Source organism: Larimichthys crocea, chromosome XXIV, assembly GCF_000972845.2.
Source record: "Larimichthys crocea isolate SSNF chromosome XXIV, L_crocea_2.0, whole genome shotgun sequence".
Lineage (NCBI taxonomy): Eukaryota > Metazoa > Chordata > Actinopteri > Sciaenidae > Larimichthys > Larimichthys crocea.
Window position 1 is genome coordinate 18,744,637 of NC_040034.1, and position 22,166 is coordinate 18,766,802.

The 22,166-nt window shown below is 41.9% G+C and overlaps 1 protein-coding gene across 1 annotated transcript; it reads right to left on the reverse strand.

The window, feature by feature from the left end:
• Positions 1-54: 54 nt before the first annotated feature.
• Positions 55-17,073, reverse strand: si:dkey-16j16.4 (uncharacterized). Its single transcript, XM_010736378.3, has 5 exons — positions 16,346-17,073; positions 10,339-10,420; positions 9,686-10,200; positions 5,723-5,776; positions 55-1,356 (listed from the first exon to the last, which is right to left on the reverse strand). The coding sequence occupies exons 1-5, from the start codon at positions 16,412-16,414 to the stop codon at positions 1,231-1,233; spliced, it is 846 nt and encodes a 281-aa protein (XP_010734680.1). The 5' UTR covers positions 16,415-17,073; the 3' UTR covers positions 55-1,230.
• Positions 17,074-22,166: the final 5,093 nt, after the last annotated feature.

The following is a 22,166-nucleotide window of genomic DNA, read 5'->3' on the forward strand; positions in this document are numbered from 1 at the left end:
AGAGAGCTGTCAAACACATCAGTCACATTATGTTTGTCCAAAAAAAACACATGCTTAACAAGAGGCCACAGGGCATTTATTGATTCTTGTTGTGCAACAATGGACGAAAAAACATGTCACAATGTTACATTCACTTCGGCGGAATCTTAGTTACAGTGGTGACGTTGTGTTTTAATCAATTGATCAGCTCGTTTCAAGAGCTGAGAACTACCTCAAGTTTTCATTCAATACAACAGGAATGTGATTTCAAGGCATTAAGAGATCTTTAGAAAACACTGGGATGTCTTAGATATACCAGTGGTCCTCTTCTACCTAGAAAGTAATGAGGTACAATATTGGGAAAAAAATGGCACACTACAAGTAGGCTATGCATGACATAGCACCGATTACACTTGCCAAATGTGCAACAAACTAGTCTCATACTTCCTTATTTCCACATACCTCTCTTTCTGCAAAACAGCGGAATTCATGCAAGGAAAGAGGATACAAGTACTTAACTCTGACCTGGACTAAAAGTGACAAGTTCATTAAGAAACGTACATCATCAAAAGGTCAACTACTCAACTACATACATGTCATACATGTTTGTTATAGCTCGTCATGACCTGCATATTCAATGACACATCCAAAGAAGTAGTTTTTCAGACAGACGAATGTAACCACTGTCTATGTTCATCTCAACAATAACTAGATATAAAGATATCAGATGACTCGGCTTGCCATGTTTAGTAATGTAATGTTACCAAGAACCTCACGAGATGCCCAGTAATGACATCAAAAGAAGAAACCCTGGAACCATTTGATTGTCTTACATGCATTATTTTCCTTGAATATTGATCCAACCCGACTTATATCCAGATTTTAAAATGGTTGGCCTTGTCCCTTTGTACCACCTCTGGTCCACAGTCCATGTCTTCCTCCAATCGCAGGATCCTTTCAGAGACAGCTATACATAAGCAAAACCTGAAGTATCCTTCCAAGTGTTGTGTTGAAGCCATTTTGTTCTCCAAATGTTGATTTCACATGGAGAACAGTGACCAAAAGTGACAGCATTACAGGGTGGGATTACCTGAGTGTGCAATAGTCAGACCGTCAAACAAATGTCTTTAACTAGCGGTCAGTTTCGGAACAGTCACTCCTTGGTCTTGCTGCAGAAGCTGCAAAATGAGCAGCTGTCTGGAAATGAAGAAAGCGGGGAGAGGGATTATCTGGCAGTGGATGATTTTTTTCTTATGAGCAGGGGGGATCCTCGGACGGGGTCAGGGGGCTGCAGGGGGGCACTGTGCTCAGGGAGCGAAAGGCGAAGATGGAGGGATCGTAGGTGTACCTGGGTGGAGGGCGACTGCTGGTCAGATTCTGAGGACAGAAAAAAAGAGAGACAAGTGGTCACAGTGAGTAACAGGCCTGTCAGCTGTGTTTGGGTTAATCCAGCTTTTGAGCTTTAAGGGATGGAAATGGTGAGGATTACCCTCTGTCCATGAGTTATGCTGTAAATGAACGGTAATACTATGTCAGTTCACGTCAATACAAAGACAAGATATTTAACGTTTAAACCGATAACACCTCTCTGGAACCTCCACAGGTAAATAGTCAGTAACAGCTGATGGTATAAAAGGGGCATCCTTGAAAGGCCATTCACATGCAAGGACGGGGAGAGGTTCACCTCTTTGTGAAAAACTGCTGCGGCAGATAGTTTAAGAACATTTCTCAATGAACAATTGCAAGAAATGTAGAGATTCCACAATGTCCAATCCATAATATCACGAAAGGATTCAGAGAATCTGTAGGAATCTTTGCATGTAAGGGGCAAGGCCCCGAAACTAACACTGAATGCCTAGGTACTGCAATAAAAAAAACAGTTGACGTACCAACTACAAGTGAAGACTCTAGCGTACAAAGCCACATATCAGCACCATCCATGAAATGCTGCTGACTTCTCTGGGCCAAAGCTCATCTGAGATGGACTGACGTAAAGTGGAAAAGTGTGCTGTGGTCTGACGAGTCCACATTTTGAGTTGTTTTTGGAAAGTATGGGTAGACGGATGTCCTCCAGACTAAAGAGGAAAAGGACCTTCCAGTTGTTACCAGTGCTTAGTCCAAAAGCAGTCATCTGGGATGATATAGGGGTGTGCTAATGTCCATATCATGGGTAACTTGCACATATGTGAAGGCCCCACTAATGCTAAAAGGTACATGTAGGTTTTGAAGCAACATATGCTTCTATCCAGGCAACAGCTTATTTCAGTGAGATAATGCCAAGCCACGTTGCACACGTGCACAACAGCATTATTTTGGAGTAAAAGAGTGTAGGTAATAGATGGACTCGGTACTGGACTCAGCAGTCCAGACCTGTTTCCCGTTGAAAATTTGTGGCTACAGCGGAAACCCTGGACTGCTGAGCATCTGAGGTCGTATATCAAGAAAGAAAAGGAAAGAATTTCATTTTAAAAAGTTCAACATTAAGTCTCCTCAGTTCCCTAACACCTACCAAATGCTTCAAGAAAAGGTGATGTGACACTAGTAAACATGACCCTGTTCACATCCCATTCAGACTAAATGTACATTTGCAAAAAAACAGTGAAATATTATGTCTTTGTGGACTTAAAAAATCATTATTATTATTACTGCATTCTGTTTTAGTTACACAGCATCTTTGGAACTGGATTATGTAACACTAGAAGAAGTGAGTGAAAACCAAACTAGCAGTGTTGGGGAAATGACTGTGCCTCGTTAGAACATTTTCACACTGATTTTTTTTTTCATTCACACTGCAGGTTGGGTGACATAAATGCTTTCACAGAGCCCCCCCCCCCACCTCCCCTCCGAGCAAAGCCTTGCTTCTTGTGGCTCTACAAGCCCTCTGTCTAAAATTAGCCCTGGTCATTTTCCTCCCTACAGGAAATGACAGGAAATGACTTTGTTGGATTTGGCAGTGAGGCAGCACTTTCTCCAGAGCCTGCTGAGGGGGAGTGAAGTTTTTGAGAAGGTGGACTGAGAAAGATTAGGACCCTGAGACGGATTCAGTGTAATTAGGAGCTGATCCCATGGAAAAACTTGAGTGTGTGTTTACGTGGATAGCTGCATAATCTCACTGTGAACCAAACACCTCTCTGAGAACAGAGATATAGACGCATCCTTGGTACCCACTGCTACTGGAAAAGTACCAGTGACATCAGTGCATTTGAAATAAGGCCCCATTAACAGTGCATGTGTGGCTACAGGTGTTGCTATGACTTCAGCCAACATCTTAAGGGATTCAGTACTGACAACTGAGCCACAGTAACACAGCAACAATTCCCATTACCACTTAGAGCTGTTTTATCTACCAATGTTAACATAAACAGGAAAAAAATGAGAGGTGGGAAAACAAATCGTAGCCCAAGAACAAGCTACAGTAAACTTGATAGATGTTTCGATGTTAAGATGTTCTCCATATGGTGACTGCGAGTCAGTCCAACTGTGGGGGAGAATCGTACATCAGGATGGCTCCCTAGCCACGTTAGCAATCCCCACAGAGTTGTCCTGTGGTCACATCTGCAGTATGATGGACATTTAGGGCCCAGAGGGGTCAAACAAAGTACAAGTCCTAAAGACAAGGCTCTCCATTTGTGCAGACATCAAAAGCGGCGGTTGGAAAACTGAGTTGAAGAGAGTTGAAATGTTCTTATTGTTTTAAGCTTCTCTTGTTGATCATTAATTTAGGCCTCAGTCTGCACTTTTGAAACATTTCCACATTGTTACCGGCCCTCTGTGAAAGGAACAGTTCAACAGTTTTTGGGAAAAACATTTATCACATGGATGGATCGCTGCATGGGCTTACTATGAACAGGACCTGGGGCCCAAGGCCTCACAGGGGCCTGAGTATGAAGTGGCTGTTATAAACATGTCTTGTTAATAAAAACCAAAGGGGTACGCAGTACATTTTCCCTCAATTTAGTTTCCCCCCTCCACTCTCCAGATCTGCACCACTTCCCTCACCTCAATCAATCTTCATCTTTCTCTCCGCCCGTTCCTTACAGTGGCTGAAACCAGACGCCATCACTCTTGCATGGGAAGCTCTCATCACCCCTCTCTCTTATTCACCTCCAACCCCTCGAGGGGAAGGCCTCAGCAGCAGCAGCAGCAGCGGCCAAAGCTGTGTTTTCCTACTGCTTCCACATGACACCACCCCCACCCTAAAACACACACACAACCACCACCATCAACTTCCTCGACTCCCGTAACAACTCCCATGCTTGAATGCTGCTCAATCCAGTCTCGAAACTGGGGGCCCCTATCCAGATCCAGTGTCTCTTCTGGATACTGGCCAGGGCCGATGGTTGACAGACAAAAAAAAGGGGAGAAAAGAGAGAGGTAGCAGCAGAGAAAAGACAGAGATATGGAGTGGATCACAGTATGCCGTGGTACAAAAAGGTAGGCAGAGTGAACACAAGCCTCCAAATAACTCATCAATCCAAAGACTCACTGTGTACTCACTTCAAGAAAAAACAAATCTATGAACTGGAACATACCCAGTACCCACAGACGTCACTAACAGGGACAACAACACTACCAACTACGCCAGCGAGAACAAGAGGATAATGAGCAATATCTCCATGTATCAGTGGAGCTAAACAGATAGCAGCCGGCCAGGCTATAAATGGAAAATGACTTCATCCCTGGAAATACACCACAAGGGAACCGCACAACACTCCACCTCCTCCTCAACTCCATCGCTCCTCGCCGCTCACTTGTTCTTCCTCTCAACCACTTCAAAGATTACCCCTGCGTTTGTTTGATACATATTTATACTGATGATGCATGCCTGTATGGAGGATTGGAGCAACCTAGATGCTGTTACAGTTGGTACAAGTGTGTGTGTACATAAACAAGTGTGTGATGAGGTTCCACTGACACTATCCCACACAACGTGATAATAACGTCACTTTTCTCACCACACTGTGCATCCTTCTGGAGTGCCCTGCTCCGTGCCAAGATGCCCAGGCTTGTTGCAGTCGACCGTCCAACATGGCTTCCCTTACTCACTACAAACAAAATCAACCCATACACAGTTGCAGTGCTGAGTTGGTGGGTGATTATTAGACGTTGTTGGAAAACCACTCAAACGGGAAGATCGGGACACAATCTTTGAGAAAATACCTTTTGTCTTTACAAAGCTATTTAGTCGAGGAAATGTGCACGTCTAAGACCACTAATTGGACGAGTGGAAAGCTCGGCTATTAAAGGCTGTCGAGTGAGATCAAGAGATCAGACAAACCTGAAAAAAAGAGCAAATTTTTTTCTTCTTGTTTCTTTTATCCCATGTATCACTGCAGTAAACAGTGTTTAGGCTCGGTGCTGTTTGCAAAAGGAATCTGACAGCGCTATCAGATTTTCAGACGTCTCAGGCACGACTCTGCTGCTTGCAGGGCATGGGAACAAACGCTGTTGCCAGATGCTGTCCCAGTATGCAGTTTGGATGGACATCAAGGTGCTGGCGACAAGACAGGCCCGGGCTGTTCACGGGGGCCGAGCAACCTTGCAACCTTATCACTCCTGTAATAGACACCCTGATCTGGACTGCCTATTATGAATCTACATAAAAGGAAAGGCTGCATATTCAAATTAATATGACATTGGTTTTCACCGTAGCATGAACAGTTTGCATTGATTATGACAAAATGCTGCAAGAAGGTTCTGTTTATTTTCTGCAGAAAACCAAGTTGAATAAAAATGAACTCACCCGGATCTTTATAGTTCGCGTTTTCCCTCCACAGTTCTTTTTCAGCAGCATTTTCTGTGAAGAAAAACAAGAATTAGAGCATACGCGACTCAAATAAAAACAGATACTTCTGCAGCAGCTTATTTGACAATTGTCTGGATAAAGTCATGCTATGTTTATGTAGATCTCAATGTTGATCCTAATAATGGGCCCATGTCAAAACTATTATGTGAACATTAATCTTTATATTGAAAACATCTAGCGTGATGAGAACTGTGAATTAATATCGAATCGGGAGGATCAAGGAAGTGAGGAAAATCCAGCTGTCTCACTAAACTAAACAGTCAGTCAATGAAGCTTATGCAATATCCTGTCCACGCAGCTCCACTATTCTTCAAAAAAAAGAGAAAAAATAGTGGGGGTGGAGGGACCACACAATCATCGAATTGTCTCGAGTCGGTGAGGTAGCTTCTAAAGGGGGAAGGGAGCACAGGAAAGAATGGAAACACAAGACTCCTGCTGTTGTGATGTGGGAGAGAGCTGGTGTGCACTTGCCCTCGTGCTCACCTCCTGCCAGCCCTTATCTTTTTTTACCAGTGACTCTACAGTCCATGTGGGTGCATGCTGCTCGAACCAGAATTCAGAATATAAATCTGTACAATATTTCAGCCTCTCAAAAAAACCCCACTAAAGATATATATCATCAATACTGTGATTCAGTGACTACGTTTTGTTCAGTCAACCACAACGGGCTCACTTTTAAAAAACCTTCAATGACATCCTATCAAAATGGTCATGGTGCATAACTTCTCTACACTCTTACCACTGCAGCAGAATCACACTGTCGACCACCACACACTACTACACACTACACACACATACGTGTCCAACAGGCCCGAACTTGCCCCCTAGTTACCTGTTGTTATTGATGAAAAATACAAAAAGTAAGTTATCGGTTATTGATTGTTTAGGACGGAGAGTTTAGCTATGTGTGTGTGTGTGTGTGTGTGTGTGTGGTTGGAAATGTATCATTTCTGAAAGAATGCACATTGCTGTGTCGTGACTTGCCACTGTTTATGTCTAAATATTTACAGTCTTCTCAGATGTTGAAGCTTATCACGGAAACATCAACACACCAGCTGAGTTTTTTTTATTTTTAATTTATTTATTTGCACTTTTGAATGCGTTAATACACAACTGTAATCTTATTTTAAAACCACAAAGTGCCAAAAATATAACTGAGCATGATGTTCAACATGACAGACTACTCATTGCAAGAGAGTTTTAAGTCTTAGCCAGTTGATTTTCATCATAACTAACCATTTTAATACATTTTAAAGTTATGTTATGCTTGGGAAATGGCTGGAAGTAAGGTAATCTAGCACATTGGGTACAGCGTGTGAAAATAGTTCCTCTGAGCAACCAGTGTGTATTTTGTGCACCAGTTTGTGTGCAGAGGTCCGACATATTTCTGAAATGGCCAGCGTGCCACACAAACTGTTGTGTTGTTCTTTTATGATAATCATGCTAACCATCAATGGTGCTGCTACATCTGAGCAATCGGACACAGATTATCATGCGTGAGGAAGAAAAAAAAACAAGCCACTGAATTTTTAACCTTTTAACCTTGAAGAAAACTGTGAGATAAATGGATGCATGACTATGGCTCCAGTTAACGCTGATCACACTGGGACACAGTAGCCTTGCTTGCCAGTCACTGGCCCTAGATAGTTCTGAATCAGAGGTGTCCAAAGAGCAGCACAGCTGGACTTAACATTGCTTTATTATTTTCCCAACAAAATAGGGAATAATTTAATCTAAGAAGTGTTTCTCTGATCACATGCATTTGTGCACTTCTGGTTTATTTGTCTCAAAGTCAGTGGGTTTCTTGTTACATGCCTGAAACAATGTTAACACAAGCTTAAGAGATTTTCATGTTTTCTTCTGTAAATGTTCCACTCTTAAGTTCTGAAGCTTTTATGTCTTAAAAAAACAGCGGTTGGCAACAAGTGGTTAAATGAGACTAAAGAGGCTGCCAGGCACGTTAGGCATCATCGGACTGAACACTTAAAGCTTAGAGCTTACAACGTTGAAGTCATGTGACCATGGTGTAGATCATAGAAGTGGTGTTTATTTGTGAACAAAATGTGTAAGTATCATAAACTTTTGTTCCAAACTTTTTCCTTGCCACCGTCGCCAAGCACTTGCTCATGGTGGGAATTGCTGAGTCTCAGTAAATAGTATGATTAAGTATGGTCTAGACCTGCTCTCCATATTAAGTGTCATAAGATAACAAAGTTAGAGCTCATGTTCTAAAATTATCAAAATTCCATTGGAAAAAAATCCCATTAGCTTTTCGCAGTACTCAAAACTAATATCTGACCAAAAAAAGGAAACAGAATGGGAGCAGCTTGCTTCTCTACCTTTCACACATATAATGGAGTTCCTTGGTTTTGACACCTTTAAATAACTTTTGTTAAAAAGTTTTTACTTCCTGTCATCTTTCTCTCTTAGGTTTAAACTTTCTTGGGTTTAAACTCTGACTGTGTGCGAGACAGACGTAAATGGAGGTTGTCCAGCTAAAGGGTTAATGGGAGACTGGAGCTGTGTCTGCTAGCTACCTCTGTAGGCCCCCTATTGTATTCCCTGCAGCACCTCCTATTCCACTTGACTGAGTGTGCGCGCACACACACACACACACACACACACACACACACACACACACTGATACAGCAACAAATTCACAGACAGGAGGATGTACACATGCAGACACAAGAAGACAGGCAGGATGACGCGCCCCCACCCAAGACACACACACACACACACACACACTCTTCCTCTTTTTTTTCTCACCCCTCTCATTGCTGCCCGCTGTCTCTCATCATCTGTTCTTTCCCTCTAAAAACCCATGGACATATGGACCCCTGAAACCTGCAGTTTCTCTCCCTGCAAACACACACACATAAATACACACACAGACACACACCCTTTCCCATCCACAGTGTGGGCCAACAAGTCTACTGGATTTTAATGATTAGTGGACCAGCTTCTCCATGACTCATTAGTGGCTGTCGTTTTTCTGTTGTTTATTTAATCCTCTCCTTCTGCCTCCACCCCTCCATCGTTTCCCCTCGCTTGCCAGCCTTTGTGAGAAACGAGGGCGGACATCTGCCGTCCGTGCCTCCCTCTCCTTCATCCCTCTCCAGCCAGACCACCGTGGTGGCGCGGGTCTGGCTATGGAAAGGGAAGACTTTGTTTGCTTGTGCAACCGTGCACATTTGTGTGGCTGTGCGTGTGTAGGGTAGCCGGTTAGACTGCAGGGAAGTCATTGTGTTTTTGGGACCAAATCCCCAGCCCGACATAACTGTTTGACTTAATCTCCTCTGCTGTTTTCGTACTTTTAATGTTTCAGTACAAATGTTGTTACAGTGGCAAGTTAAACGTCAAATCATGTGTCATTAGTGTATTTATATATACTTCAACTAACGATGGAATGAGTTTGGCATGATAAAGTGTCCTGTGAGTGCTTTCTAGTATTTAGGGGCAGAAAATGAATTTGGTTAAGAGGAAGACGTCGTCATAATACCTTATCAGTGCTCGTAACAAAGTACCTGTGTGCATGTACTTGAGTATTTACATTTGATGCTGCTTTCCACTTCACTACAATTCAGATGGAAATATATGGAAATCAGTTCCACCTCCACCAGCTAAAACATTAAAATGTTGCTCACAGATAAACGCATCAGTAATATGACAGTATAACAGTGAGGAGTTTTTATTCTTTTAAGTATATTTGGTTAAAAACACATACCATAACTTTTTGAATAGGATCTGTACTTGTCATTTTTAAAGGGTGGCATTGTGACTTTTGCTTTGGCAAAGCATGACTTCGCAGTAGTTTAGACCTTAACAGACACTTTGGGCAAAGGTTGGTGATGATAAAATCCAGTCATCAGGTGTTTAACTGTACCTTGCACTACTAACCTGTTGCATTTTCTCCAGGTCCAGACTGGGCCTCCCCGGCTCGCCGCCAAAACTGTGCCGATACTTCCTGTAAGGTGCTGACTGATCAAAGTGGGTCAAGATGATGGGCCGTGTCACCGGTTGCACCACCTGCAGCTGAAAGCGCATGGGGGGAGGTTTGAGGCTACGCGGCGGGCTTGAGCTGAAGAGTACAGGGCTGGGGGAGGCAGCCAAGCAAGCACCCGGTTCAACAAGTGGCCTGGCGGAGGCGGCCGGTGACCCGCAGCCACAGAGGTCCCGCACCTCCTCGTCACTGGAGGCGCTGCTGTGGTGATCGCTGTGGCGCTGGGGAAGCGCAGACATCCACTTCCTGTTGTCGCCGCAGCTGATGCGCTCAAGCTCTTCTTCTGAAGAGTGACGATCCAGATTGGCATCTAAAAGGAGGCGGAGGCGGCGTAACCGGGCTGGAGAAAGCGGACCTTGATTGTGCTGCTGGCTGGTGGCCAAGGGGGTGAGGGCACAATTTCTCCGTCTCTCTAGAGGAGTCGATTAAACAGGAAATCGAGTCAAAGGAGAACATGGGGACATAAAGAGTATATTCTCTGTTGACTGGAAAATATAACGTCTTATAATTGTCTATTTCTAACTAAAACTGGTAAACAGAGTGCACATACCTCTGTCAATCTGTGCAAGCTCTTGGTTCTCCCCCTCCGAGTCATCACTCTCCCCTCCCTCTCCACCGCCATGGTAAGATATCTGCAAAAAGGATTGAGCGTATATACTGTAGGTCAAATATGGCATATGGTAACACCTCAGATGTTTAACCTTTACATCGGTGTAAGGTTGTAAAAAAAACATTCTGGGATCTGTTATGAGAGTCAAAACAATTAAGAAGCAAATTTGAACAATTACAGTGATTTAATCCAACGCAGAGCGAGTGAGTCTTAATTTGGACCACAAAAACCACTAACCTGCAACACAGACATGACCTATAATGAGCTGCTGATGGAAACATTGTCTGAATTTTTCTAAAACCATTTGCGGTGGGGTAATTTCTACAGTCGCACCAACATACAGGATAGATGGCAGCACCAGTTTAAGTCACGGCTCTGTCGAACTTAACTTCTGGCTACTTTCTTTTTCCCACAACCTGAACGAATCTGTCTCTTTAAAATCAATTCCTCGTCTGCACCAGTAGCAACAATACAGATACCCTGCAGACTGCAACGCTAAGAGTTAAGTAATGCGCCTCACACTCAGTAATTACCACTCTGAGGCCTCGCCGAGCAGCTGCCATCTGTGCTTGTGTGAGTGTGTGTGTGTGTGTGTGTGTGTGTGTGTGTGTGTGTGTGCTTACACACACACATCCACATAAACATGCACGGTGTCCTCCCTTCTACTCTCTAATCATCCACATAAACATGCACGGTGTCCTCCCTTCTACTCTCTAATACACACACACACACACACACACTCCTCTTTTTTCTGAAGCTCTTCAAAAAGAGGGAAAATGGAGAAAGGAACGAGAGGCCTCTGAGCCTGATAAGGACAGACAGTATTCAGTTCAAGTTGAGTGTGAATACCAATGTGTAATTTCACTGCGCGCCTTTTGGGTGAAATAAAAATCAAAAGGCTGTATCTTGCTTTTTTTTTAACACTTTGAACGTATCAAAAGTGTAAAATCATTCCCAGATATGTAGTTTGTTTGACAAAGTGGTATACTTTGGCATGACTTGGCACGACTTCTCACATCCAAAAAAAGGCTAAACAAGACATTGCAAATAGTATTGTGATCCAGCTTTGTACTGACTACTGCTTTTCAAGGTATTAAATAGCACAGTGCAGGACATTCATTCTAGAGCTCAAGCTGGACCGATACACTGATATCGTCCTATCGCAGATATATCAGTATCAGCGTATATGTTATCTGATATGCACCGATATGAAAAGTGTTTTTTTTCTTCTGGTATATAATAAAAAAAGAAGCAGCACAGATTAAGAGAGAAGAAGAAGCTCTCAGCACTGTCAACTAGAACTGATTGATAATGTAGAATATTATACCTTAAATATTCTTTAATAAAGTCTATTATTTACTAGTACAAGTCATGTCCACAAAGAAAATCCACATAGGAAAGGTCTTAATTCATTCAAGTGCAGAGATTTTTTCCAACTATAAATCTACATCAGTCTCAAAAATCTCATACCGGTCATGCAGCCTAATTTTTCCAGTTACGATTGACGCTGTTGTTAAATATATTTTGGATGAGGCCTTCGCTCTGCCTAGTCTCGTTTTTAACGGTACACGAGCCGTGGGACAGATTCTCAATGAACAGGCTCAGAGCCAGTGTACAGGATGAAGAAAAATAAATAAATAAAATAGAACCATGGCTCTCGAGGAGTCTCAAGTTAAACAGCATCATGAACTCCATAGGAAAATTACACAGAGGAATAACTGTGGGAAGGAAATGTATTTTGGCAAGTTGCTGGCTCGGGGCTTTCAGCTACACCGTACACTACAGTGAATTATTGTTGGGCAGCGTCCACAAAACAGCTGAAATCCTATTAAAAGTCACTGCTGCAGGATACTAAGAATGAAGCGATGCTGGGATCAACCTAATGTCTTCATTGTACTCAGAAGAGAGTTTAGTCTGAGACATTTAAATCTGTATTCACACACTCAGTGATGATTCATCGTACTTTAACTGAGTTGTGCCTCTGCCTGTTTAACCATAAACCGACTGTCAGTTAGATGATACAGCTACAGTCAGCATACTACTCATAGAGCAATGTGCTGCACTTTAATGTGTGTGATTCTTTAAGTATGTAATTTGTCTTTTTTTGTAGACTTCAATGTATGCACTTCTTTTGACCTTTTCCCACAGAGCAATCGTTGTCTGTGCCTCAGAGGTTGTTGTTGTTGGTGGTGATAAGAGAACAGAAATATAGCACATGTAGACTTGTTAATGTGTTTCAGGCTCTGTCACGCACACAAACACACCGTGTGTTGAACAGCCTGCTGCTCTCAGAGACTGCCTTACTTTAGTGGCACACCAACACACTGTTGACACTACAACAGTACTTGAATAGTCAGTACACTATCTTAAAAATCACTATACAAAGCAGGTCCCCTTCAACGGACCATAAAAAAAAATGCAAATCTCACCTGAGAGTGTAAAACCAAGTTTTGGATAAGTTTCATTTCCCGTTCTGTTTTCGACCCTCCGTCACACATGGCTCTTCTGTGTATCAAAAACTGGCTATCTGACATCAAAATGAAAGGGATCGTCTCTCATGACTGGCAAGGAAACTTTGCATGTGATTTCAAGTGAACCACATCTGACATGGCCATTGCTACAGCAAACAGCAGACTGCCTAACTGACAGTCGGTTTATGGTTAGACAGGATGCCAAGGCTTTCCCCGAAAGAAAAACAGTAACATGATTTCACCATCATACCCGACTGTAACAGTCAGATCAGCTCCGAAATGTGGATGTGTTTGTATAATTTCACCTTAATGTTCTATTATTCAAAAGTCTTTTATCATCACAAGTTTGAACACATGTTCAGCAGCTGGATATATAAGTTCTTGTAACTTTGTTTTACAGGACAAACATTTCTTCTCCTTCTTCTTCTTCTTCTTCTTGTGTTTCTTGTCACTTCCAGTTGTTCATTATTTTGTTTTCAGCTCCTGTATAATGTACCGCACTGTGGTTAAGCCTGGATTGCACCACTCCAACCTGGATACAATGCCTCATGCTTTAATCCCTGCAGCTTAGCATGGACACTTAGCCTTTCCAGCGGTTTTTCCTAGAACATTCAGTGTTGTAAAGTTGGCACCTCACGAGAAAAAATAGTATTTCTGCAAAGGCACAACTCTGACGACAGTTAAAGTACATATGAGCGATGTATATGTGCCCCAATATAAGGCGCTACATGCGATGGAGAAAGCACACAAACACACACTGGGTGCATCCCAATCAGATGTTCAAATCGGGACCACCCACAGTCACACCCTTCCCCACACGTTTATTAGTCATTAGCATCGCGTTCACGGCGAAAACAAACTGCTGTGACGGAGACGTGTGAATCTGGGGAAAAAAAAGTGTGAAAGTGGCATTAAAGGAGCTAAATGACCCCTATGATGCTGCTTCCAAATAATACCTTCTGCAACTGCATCATTCAAACATTATCATCAATCTTATCGTGATGTTTCTCTCGTCTAACTACTTAATTTGGCTTCACTGCTGCTTTGCATGATGGGAGAACTGTCCACAAATGACCCCAGTTTTCAGTACATATACATGCACAGCCTCAATAATATAATTATTTCAGTGCTCGTAGACGACGTGATATCGTTCAGAGAGCTGGGGGCACAAGCGAGGTGAAAGTGAGACTGCGTGAATGAAGCATAAAAAACTTGCTTTTGTGCGCGCACGCAAGGACGGACAAAGAGTTGTGTGTTTGTGTGTCAAGAACAGTTGAATGAAATCCTTGTCAGTCCCTTGCATCGCTGAGCAGCTTGCTAAGCTGGATCAATGGCAATGTCACAGCGTACACACCACACACCCGCGCACACGCACGCACGCACACCGCCCAGTTCACACACATATCAGCTTTGCTCTGTCCTTTCCAACACTGACATGGACACTGTCACACTCCGTCACCCCCCCTCCCGCGTGAAAACACACAACGCGGGGTCAGAGATGGTTGATTCTCTTTCCCCTCACACTCTGGTGGATCTTCCCTGATACTGTAAGTGTACCGTAAGTAGTCTTGATTAGCGTAAGCTCCTCGGATAGGTACCATAATATAGCCTAAGAGACATTTAGAGGCTTTTTAGCAATCCTGAACTGGTCATTCACAACAAACTTTAAACAAATCCAAACATATCAAGAACTACACCTACATTGTTCTTCCTTGACCAGATAGATGTGTTTCCTGATCATGAGGAGTACGACTCAGTTAACAAAAGGCCTGAGTTTGAAAAACACGGCCATTTATGAGTTTTACTAAATCTTCTGGGACCCAGCATTTTTTGGAGCTACAACCACATTGGGGATTTAAACGTTATTAACGGATATGTCTGCCTTTGCTGCATCAGTTTGAGCCATTCCTGTTTTACAGTTTCTCTCATAAGACCTCCAACTTTATAGGAGTACACTACGAGATCCCCAAAGTACCCCTTTAAAAGGGTCAGGTCAAGTTTATTGTAACTTGTGTATTAGGTTTATAGCTTTGGACATAATAAGTAATAATAACTTAGCGCACACTTAGTGTGTCAGATTTAAGGGCCTCTGTTTACAGAATATGGCAGAAAGAGAAGAGTCCACCATGGTTTTGACGTAGCCCAGAAGAGACTAACTAAACACTGGCTCTGGATAAGGACTGGGGAACCTTAGCAATGAGCAACTACACTGCTGGTTTATTACAACTTGCCTTTTTGTTTGGTAGCTTTAGCCATCACAGTGTTTCATCATATGTGAATATGACGATAATGCAAAAGAATTCAGCTGTGAAACACAAGCAGTCAGATGATCAGACAAAACAAAAGAAGTAGCTTAAACAATATAAGTTCCAGGCCTCATCACTCCCCCCCTATTCACTCCTCCTATCACACTAACCACACCGATGAGGAGAGTAACAAAACACAAACAAAAGTGGGATGGCACACTTTCCATTGTATCCTCAGGCTGGCTTTTAAAAAGGCTGAGGGGGGGGGGGCTTTGGCACAAAATGGCTGCCATGCGACTCTACAGTTGATTCATGCAGAAAATTGTTGAGGATGGGGGCGAGTTAGTGACCCTGTGCGGGATACAATTCACCCCCGTTACTCACCAAAATGTGGCATTACGCAAACTCTGCGAACAGAGAGCATGCAGTAACAACTGAGGAGCACTTACACGGGTTCTTTTGTGGAAAAATGGGAGGGCAGAGATGTAGATGTCGGGACAAAAATAGCTTGCAACAATAAGTTTTGTTTTTTTTTTTTTGCACTGAAACGTTTGGCTTCCATTGCCAACCCACCCCTAACACCCCCTGGAAACTATAGCCTGTCCCCCTCTGCAGATATGACCCGCACAAAGAGAACTCTGGACAGTGTGTACACATTTACATCCCTTGATGCACTTTCTCAGATGACAAACAGCTGAAGTACAGTTCATGAGTCAACCAGTGTCCATCTGCTGAGTGGGAGAGTTTGTTGACATGCCACATGTTTGCTCATGTGTTTGTGTAGCAGTGTGGATCTCCGGTTTCTTTCTTGTAAACATCTGGCTCTGGTCCTGTGAAGCCACCAAGAGTACAATTCTTCTGAAACATGGTAATGACCGGGTTTGAGGTGCTTGGAAGAAACCTCCAAACACACACACACACACACACACACACACATATATATATATATATATACACATATATACAGTCTGGTAATTTCCACAGAGGGAAGCTGCGCAGTGTGTTGTCTTGCGATGTGTGTGTGAAAGAGAAAGAGAAAGCGTGTTAATGAACTCACTACAACCCTGTCAAAGCAAGGTTACAGGCTCAATATGTGGCGTAGTAAAATGGACTGAGCAAGTCACAAGACAAGAAGTAAAAGCCACGCTGCTCCTTCTTCTCCTTCTGTTGGTTTCAGTGCAGCATCCTGACAACCTGTCTTTGAAGACATTACACCGCTGGCACACTTACCTTCAGGTGGAAAGGCTGTATTTCATTGAGTGAATGTCTTCTTAGCTTCTTCGTCAGCGTCTTTAGCATGTTTTGTTTGTCTTGTTTTTTTCCTGCGTAGCTTATGGCTTATCCCCTACAATCACGTTGTTGTTAGTGTCTTCTTACGCGACGTTCACCGCAACTTCATTAGTGGCGAGCACGAGCGACTTTACACATAAAATAATATTAATAAAAAAAAAAAAAAGAAGGCACGCGAGACTATCAGTTGACTTCAAACTGAACCAAACACACACACACACACACTAAAAACAAAACAAAAAAAAAAACAGTGTGAGCAGCTGTACTCTTTACTCTGCTCAAGTTAGCTTATGGCAAAAAGAGTGACACACCGACATTTGTTAAACTGCGTGGCTTGTTTTCTCAGAGGCTGTGCGGAGCAAACTTGTTATTTTCGAGTTCATTAGAGTCTCCGTTGTTGTTGAAAGTCCCGTTTTTTTTTTCTTTCCCTCACTCATCCGCTGCCTTTCCCTAAACTCACCCCCCAGAGAGCTTAATTCAAAAGATGCTTTGGGAATATTTAAAAAAAATTAAAATAAAATTAAAATAAAAACAGGCTATCAACTTGTTCGCATTCAGACACACGCACACACGCACACTCACACACATACACACAGCCGACTGCACGACCCAGCTCCACACTGACTGCTCCTCCGAGCTTCAGCGTACTGCTCTCTGATTGGCTGCCGATCCTCCGTGATGTCGATTTTTTTTCTCTCCAGGAGGAGGGCTGAGAGTTAAAGTCACATTATCTTGTCTGTTTACTTCCTCTTTTCGGGTCAGGATTATAATTTATAGGCAGCAAATTAAAAAAAAACAGAACAGAAATGTGGATCTGATAAAGCAACCTCTGCTTTAGAACAATGAATCTGTAGCCATTGGAACAATAATAAGGTTGTTGACGTCAATGTAGGTGTAATTAATGACAGAAATCACTGCTGTGTTTCATTTAAGTTTGTATTGCCTCACTGGGAAGCCTTACTTGGACATTTAAAACAACACTGCATAAAAAATTGGTATTTTTGCAATTTGTTGCCCCCAGTTTCAGTTTCAGTAAAAAATGAACAGCTGTACACAGGTATGTGTTATGATTCTATTACTTATGATCAAAAACTAGCTCTAACTTTGCTAACAAAGTCAAACATCAGGCAAGTGCAACAACACAAGACATAGCAGCCAGCTAATATTATTTACCAGTCCAACAGAAGAAGTCCAGCTCTTTTTAAACCTTTTATTTCATGAAGCTAGAGAAGTGAACAACTGCAACAACAACTTGCTCAATCACTCTCTTTCTTAGCTTCTTTTCTCAACATCCTTTTTGGTCTTTTTACCCTTCTGTCTATTGAGTTTTAAAGCGTAACTAAACCCTAAAACCACTTTCTTCAGATGAAAAACATTATATATGGCTATTTAGTAGTGTTGTTTATTGATTCAGGCTCAAATCAAAGCAAAGTATTTGAATTCTACATATTGTGCTATAAATATGCATAGCAAACGCCCTCTACTGGTTGAAACCTGGCTATTGCAATTGAATTTTGCTATTGGCTGATCTGTGGCAGCTGGGGGTAGATTTCATCACCAACCAGCCCCTGACTCCACATCCCCTCCTATAAAACTTTGTGTCGTAAAACAGCGTCTCCTGACTGTAGCCTGTTATGTAGCCATATGAAACTCCTGAGTTGCTATCATAGCTAACGTTATGACACATTTACCACACAGAAACCTTTATAAACAGTCATGAATGTCTTGAGAGTCTTAGCTACTTGTGGCTGTTAGCTCTGACGCTCTACTAGTACAAAGGTACCAAACAGAAACTAGTACAAATGACTGTGCTTCAAGTGAATGTCAAAGCTTCGGCTCTGTGTCCAGCATGGACAGGGAGCATTTGACAGCAGCTGCTCATACCCAATAAGTTCAGCTACCTAACTAACCGGCAGCTGTATTCCTGCTAAACTGAGCAGTGGTCTGTCATTCCAATCGGCATACCTCCCACATCACAATTACATAGCCATGGGGCCACTCCACCTATAGTGACTGTCCTCTGCTGCATTTTTTAAATTAGCTGGGAGAGTGGGAGTTGACGGAATTTTGGGGTTCACTTACATCCTACACACTGGTGCTTGAAAGGACCAGGAGTGGGATGTGGTATCTTGCACTTAAGTTGCAGATTGCAACCAATTTGCCTTCCAAGCATGTGGAAGAAACTACCATGGCTGCAGTGTGGCTGTTCAACAGTGAATCCAGTGGACCGTATAAAAGAGGACCCACTCCCTCTGTAGTTAACGACTGATAAGTTAACAAAAACTTGACAATTCTCATTTTAAGGTGATTACACACTAATGAAAACGTAGTAATGAATATTCAATCTCTGCCAATTTACACAATGGACCTTTAAATGGAATGGAGCCATTTTGATTAGTAAATTACTCACACCTGTGCTTTTCCTACTATGGAAAGTCAGAATGTGTGCAATGTAAAAACATATAGTCTATGTGTCTTTAGAAAGAATATAAACTTTTGACAAGGTGAAGTTGAGACCCTGTTGTTAATCTATTAACATGATCTTGAAATGTACTAAAGTACAAACTAAAATGTACTAAAGTCTTCAGTGTCAAAAGTACTAAATACAGGAAAATATTACGTTGTTTGATAATTAGGTTATTTGATTATAATTATTGGCCATGCATTGCTGTGCAATATGTATAGGTATTTTCATTTTAAGTATTTTAAGCTAATCATGTGTTTTGTAATTAGATCTTAATTTGTAAAGTAACTAATCATAATAGTTTCTTGTTTTAAACAAAGGCTTATTTCCACTACTACATATGTTATATATATTTACATTAAAGACATATTATCCTTTTCTGTGATGCCAAGGAAAATCTGCTCTTACAACTTTAAATTGCATTGTTGCTATAATTAAATTCAGAGTTATTACCCAAATGAGATTACTATTTATAACTGTTATAACCGAGTTTTATATTTTGTAATATCCTGGGGCAAAGTGTAGAAAACCACACAAAGACCATGTGGGAGTCATAAAGGCAAAATGTTACTATATTTGTGGATTCTGGAACCTGTAACATAAAAACATAATGTGGTGTTGATCTTTTTTTCTTTTTTTTTACGATGGTTAACGTTCTTTTTTTTTCAGCGGGTAACAACAACCAGACCATCTCGTGAAACCAGAGAGACAGACAGAGACAGAGAGAGACAGCGGGAGATGTGAAGAAGGAGAGTATGTCAGGTATAATTGGTGTAAGTGGGGCATCCAGTTTCAATGATGTCATGCTTTTCAAACAGTGTCTCCTCTAAGATGCTGTTGCATGTGCACATATGTTTCATGCATGTTCTACACTGCAGCTTCATTTTGTTGTCCGAAAAAGAAAAGAAATATGCTTTGTCCTCTAAAAATTCTGCATTACAACAAAATAATCAACTTTTATTATTCATTTAACATCTTCCAAACATTACTGGAACTTTTTTAGATGGCAGGATTGAATAAGTTTCGTTGTTTGCCTGTTCATTTGTGGTGGCTATCACTGCTCATGCCAACATATCCAGCACTACTGTGTTTATTCCCCAAACCTGCTGTTGTAAAAATCAGCATATTAGATCCATCATAGAAATTTTAGTTTTAGCCAGTTCTTCTTTGCTTATCTCTCTGCTGCTGTTGAACACAAAAACAAAGTGCTATGCCTTTAAAAGCTTCTGCCTCACTCTTTTTTGTTTTCGTTTGAGAGGCTTTCTCATTTGACGCCTCCGGTCAATGACCTGGTAAACTTTCCAAGGAACCTGTGACTTGGCTCCAGGTCAAGCTCAATGCAAATCCAATTTGCAGCTGAATATAGCCAACAAGCCATCAATACCCATGGCCTGTGTAAGCTGAATTACACAATGTTACAAGAGTTTGAATATAATACAAACTGACCAAAAACATGACAAAGAAAAAGTGCATCATAGTTATGATGATTTGTATTGCTTGTCAAATTGTTTGTAAGAGACCAAAAGGCTTGCTTGTACCATTTTGTTTGTTCTTGTCTTGACACGTTTGGCCACATGGGGGCAGCGTTTGTATTCGTGCAGAGGCGAGGAATAAATGGATTACTTCAGAGCAAAGATCCTGGCTTGTACAGAGAAACACAAATCCTTTGAACAGCATTGTATGGGTGTGGTGGAGGTGGGTGGTGTAGTCATGTTACTAATATGACCTAACTAATGTCAAACATCATGACTTGTTGTTTGAAAAATGGTCATCTGAAAAGAGAATAAGAATAAAGAGATCAATATGTATCCCATAAAAACGTCAGTCTTTCACCCAGAGTGCATCACTGAAACAGATACGTCTCTCTGAAGAATGGATTAAATTAAGTTCAACCAAGTAAAACAAATTCCTAGTTTATGTCAGAAGAGGGTAAAAATTGAAGAACTCCTTTGGAAGCCCCAGATACACTAACCTCTGGTTTATTATTTTGTGATTGGTCTACATAAAACACTACAGAAATATGCGGCATGTGATCATAATATCACCGGTAGTAAAACACAAAACATTTAACATAGAGCCTCAAGTTTACAAAGAGGCCACCCCGAAGGGCGACTTCAGTATTTTTCAACCTGGTTCCTATATAATCTCATGTTTGTATATTTCTTTCTCAATGAATACTGCATGGGGAAAACGTGTAAACATGGGAAAATAGGTTCCAGATTAAACAGGTTACCCTTCCAGAGTATTTATATTATAGATCATATTGTGCTTTAACGGTTAGCACACCCACATCCTGTACATCACTGCAAAGACTGATGCGTACTGAACTTTTTTTGGAGTATTTTTATCTTTTATTCTGTATATTTTCACTGGAAATTGCGTCATATGAGCAACAGTCTTGGTTGCCCTCTGCTGGCAGCTCACTCATGCTGCACAGCTTACTCATTCGAGTGTGGGTTGAGCTGGTTGTGCGTGTTAGGAAGTGTTTGTAGAGAGCAAGGGCGTGAAAAGTGTTTGTTCCCTCATCTGTGACACTTCAAGTAATAATTTGCTTAGCCTAACCAAACATCGCAGGGTGATTCAATCATTTCTTGTCAGAAGGTCATCATTTCTTCCCTCTTCCTCAATTGTAGTTTTTAGTCACTTACCGTACTTTTGTGTGAGAGTAATTCCACTGAATGTAAGGGAGGTTACAGCAAGAGTTCATTGCAAAGTTCAACCAGTGGCTCAGCAGAGCTATTCAACATTTATTGATGAGGTTTGGATGGACACTGTGCTGTGATCCAGAGAGGAGAAGAACAAGATAGAAGGTAAGCTTAATTGATCCCTCAGTGGGGATTTTCTTTAAACCTTGGGAGCGGTTAGGGGTCAGCAGAGGCTAGGAGGTGAACTGGCACATCTCCAGAAGAAGAAGAGAAGAGAAGAGAAGAGAAGAGAAGAGAAGAGAAGAGAAGATGCTCTGATCAGAGGCAGGACCACAGACCACCTAAAGGTGATGCTATGACACAAGTTTTTAGCCTCTTTGACCCATCATGGCCATGGTTACCAAATATGGCACAATCTTGAAGCCAGGAAACGCTGTTTGATTTCTTCACAATCGGAAGAATGTGGGGGGAAGAAGTGATGTGAGCACACACCAGTGATGTCAACGTTTTCCCCTCTCCCTCGTCAGTTGTTTGAAATTGCTGAAATAGCTGATGACAAATCAACCGGCTGACCTCTGAGCGTCATCACGTCTGTTTTTAGCAGTGTGTTCTGCAAACGACGGCCCACTTGGCCTTGGAAGTCCTTGTCTTT

Excerpts from the sequence above, each read along its gene's own strand:
- si:dkey-16j16.4 (XM_010736378.3), bottom strand. The coding sequence starts at position 16,414 with ATGCTAAAGACGCTGACGAAGAAGCTAAGAAGACATTCACTCAATGAA. Across the intron at positions 5,777-9,685 it reads ACCTGGAGAAAATGCAACAG|AAAATGCTGCTGAAAAAGAA; the intron begins GTTAGTAGTGCA and ends TTTTCTTCACAG. Across the intron at positions 1,357-5,722 it reads CGCGAACTATAAAGATCCGG|AATCTGACCAGCAGTCGCCC; the intron begins GTGAGTTCATTT and ends TTCTGTCCTCAG.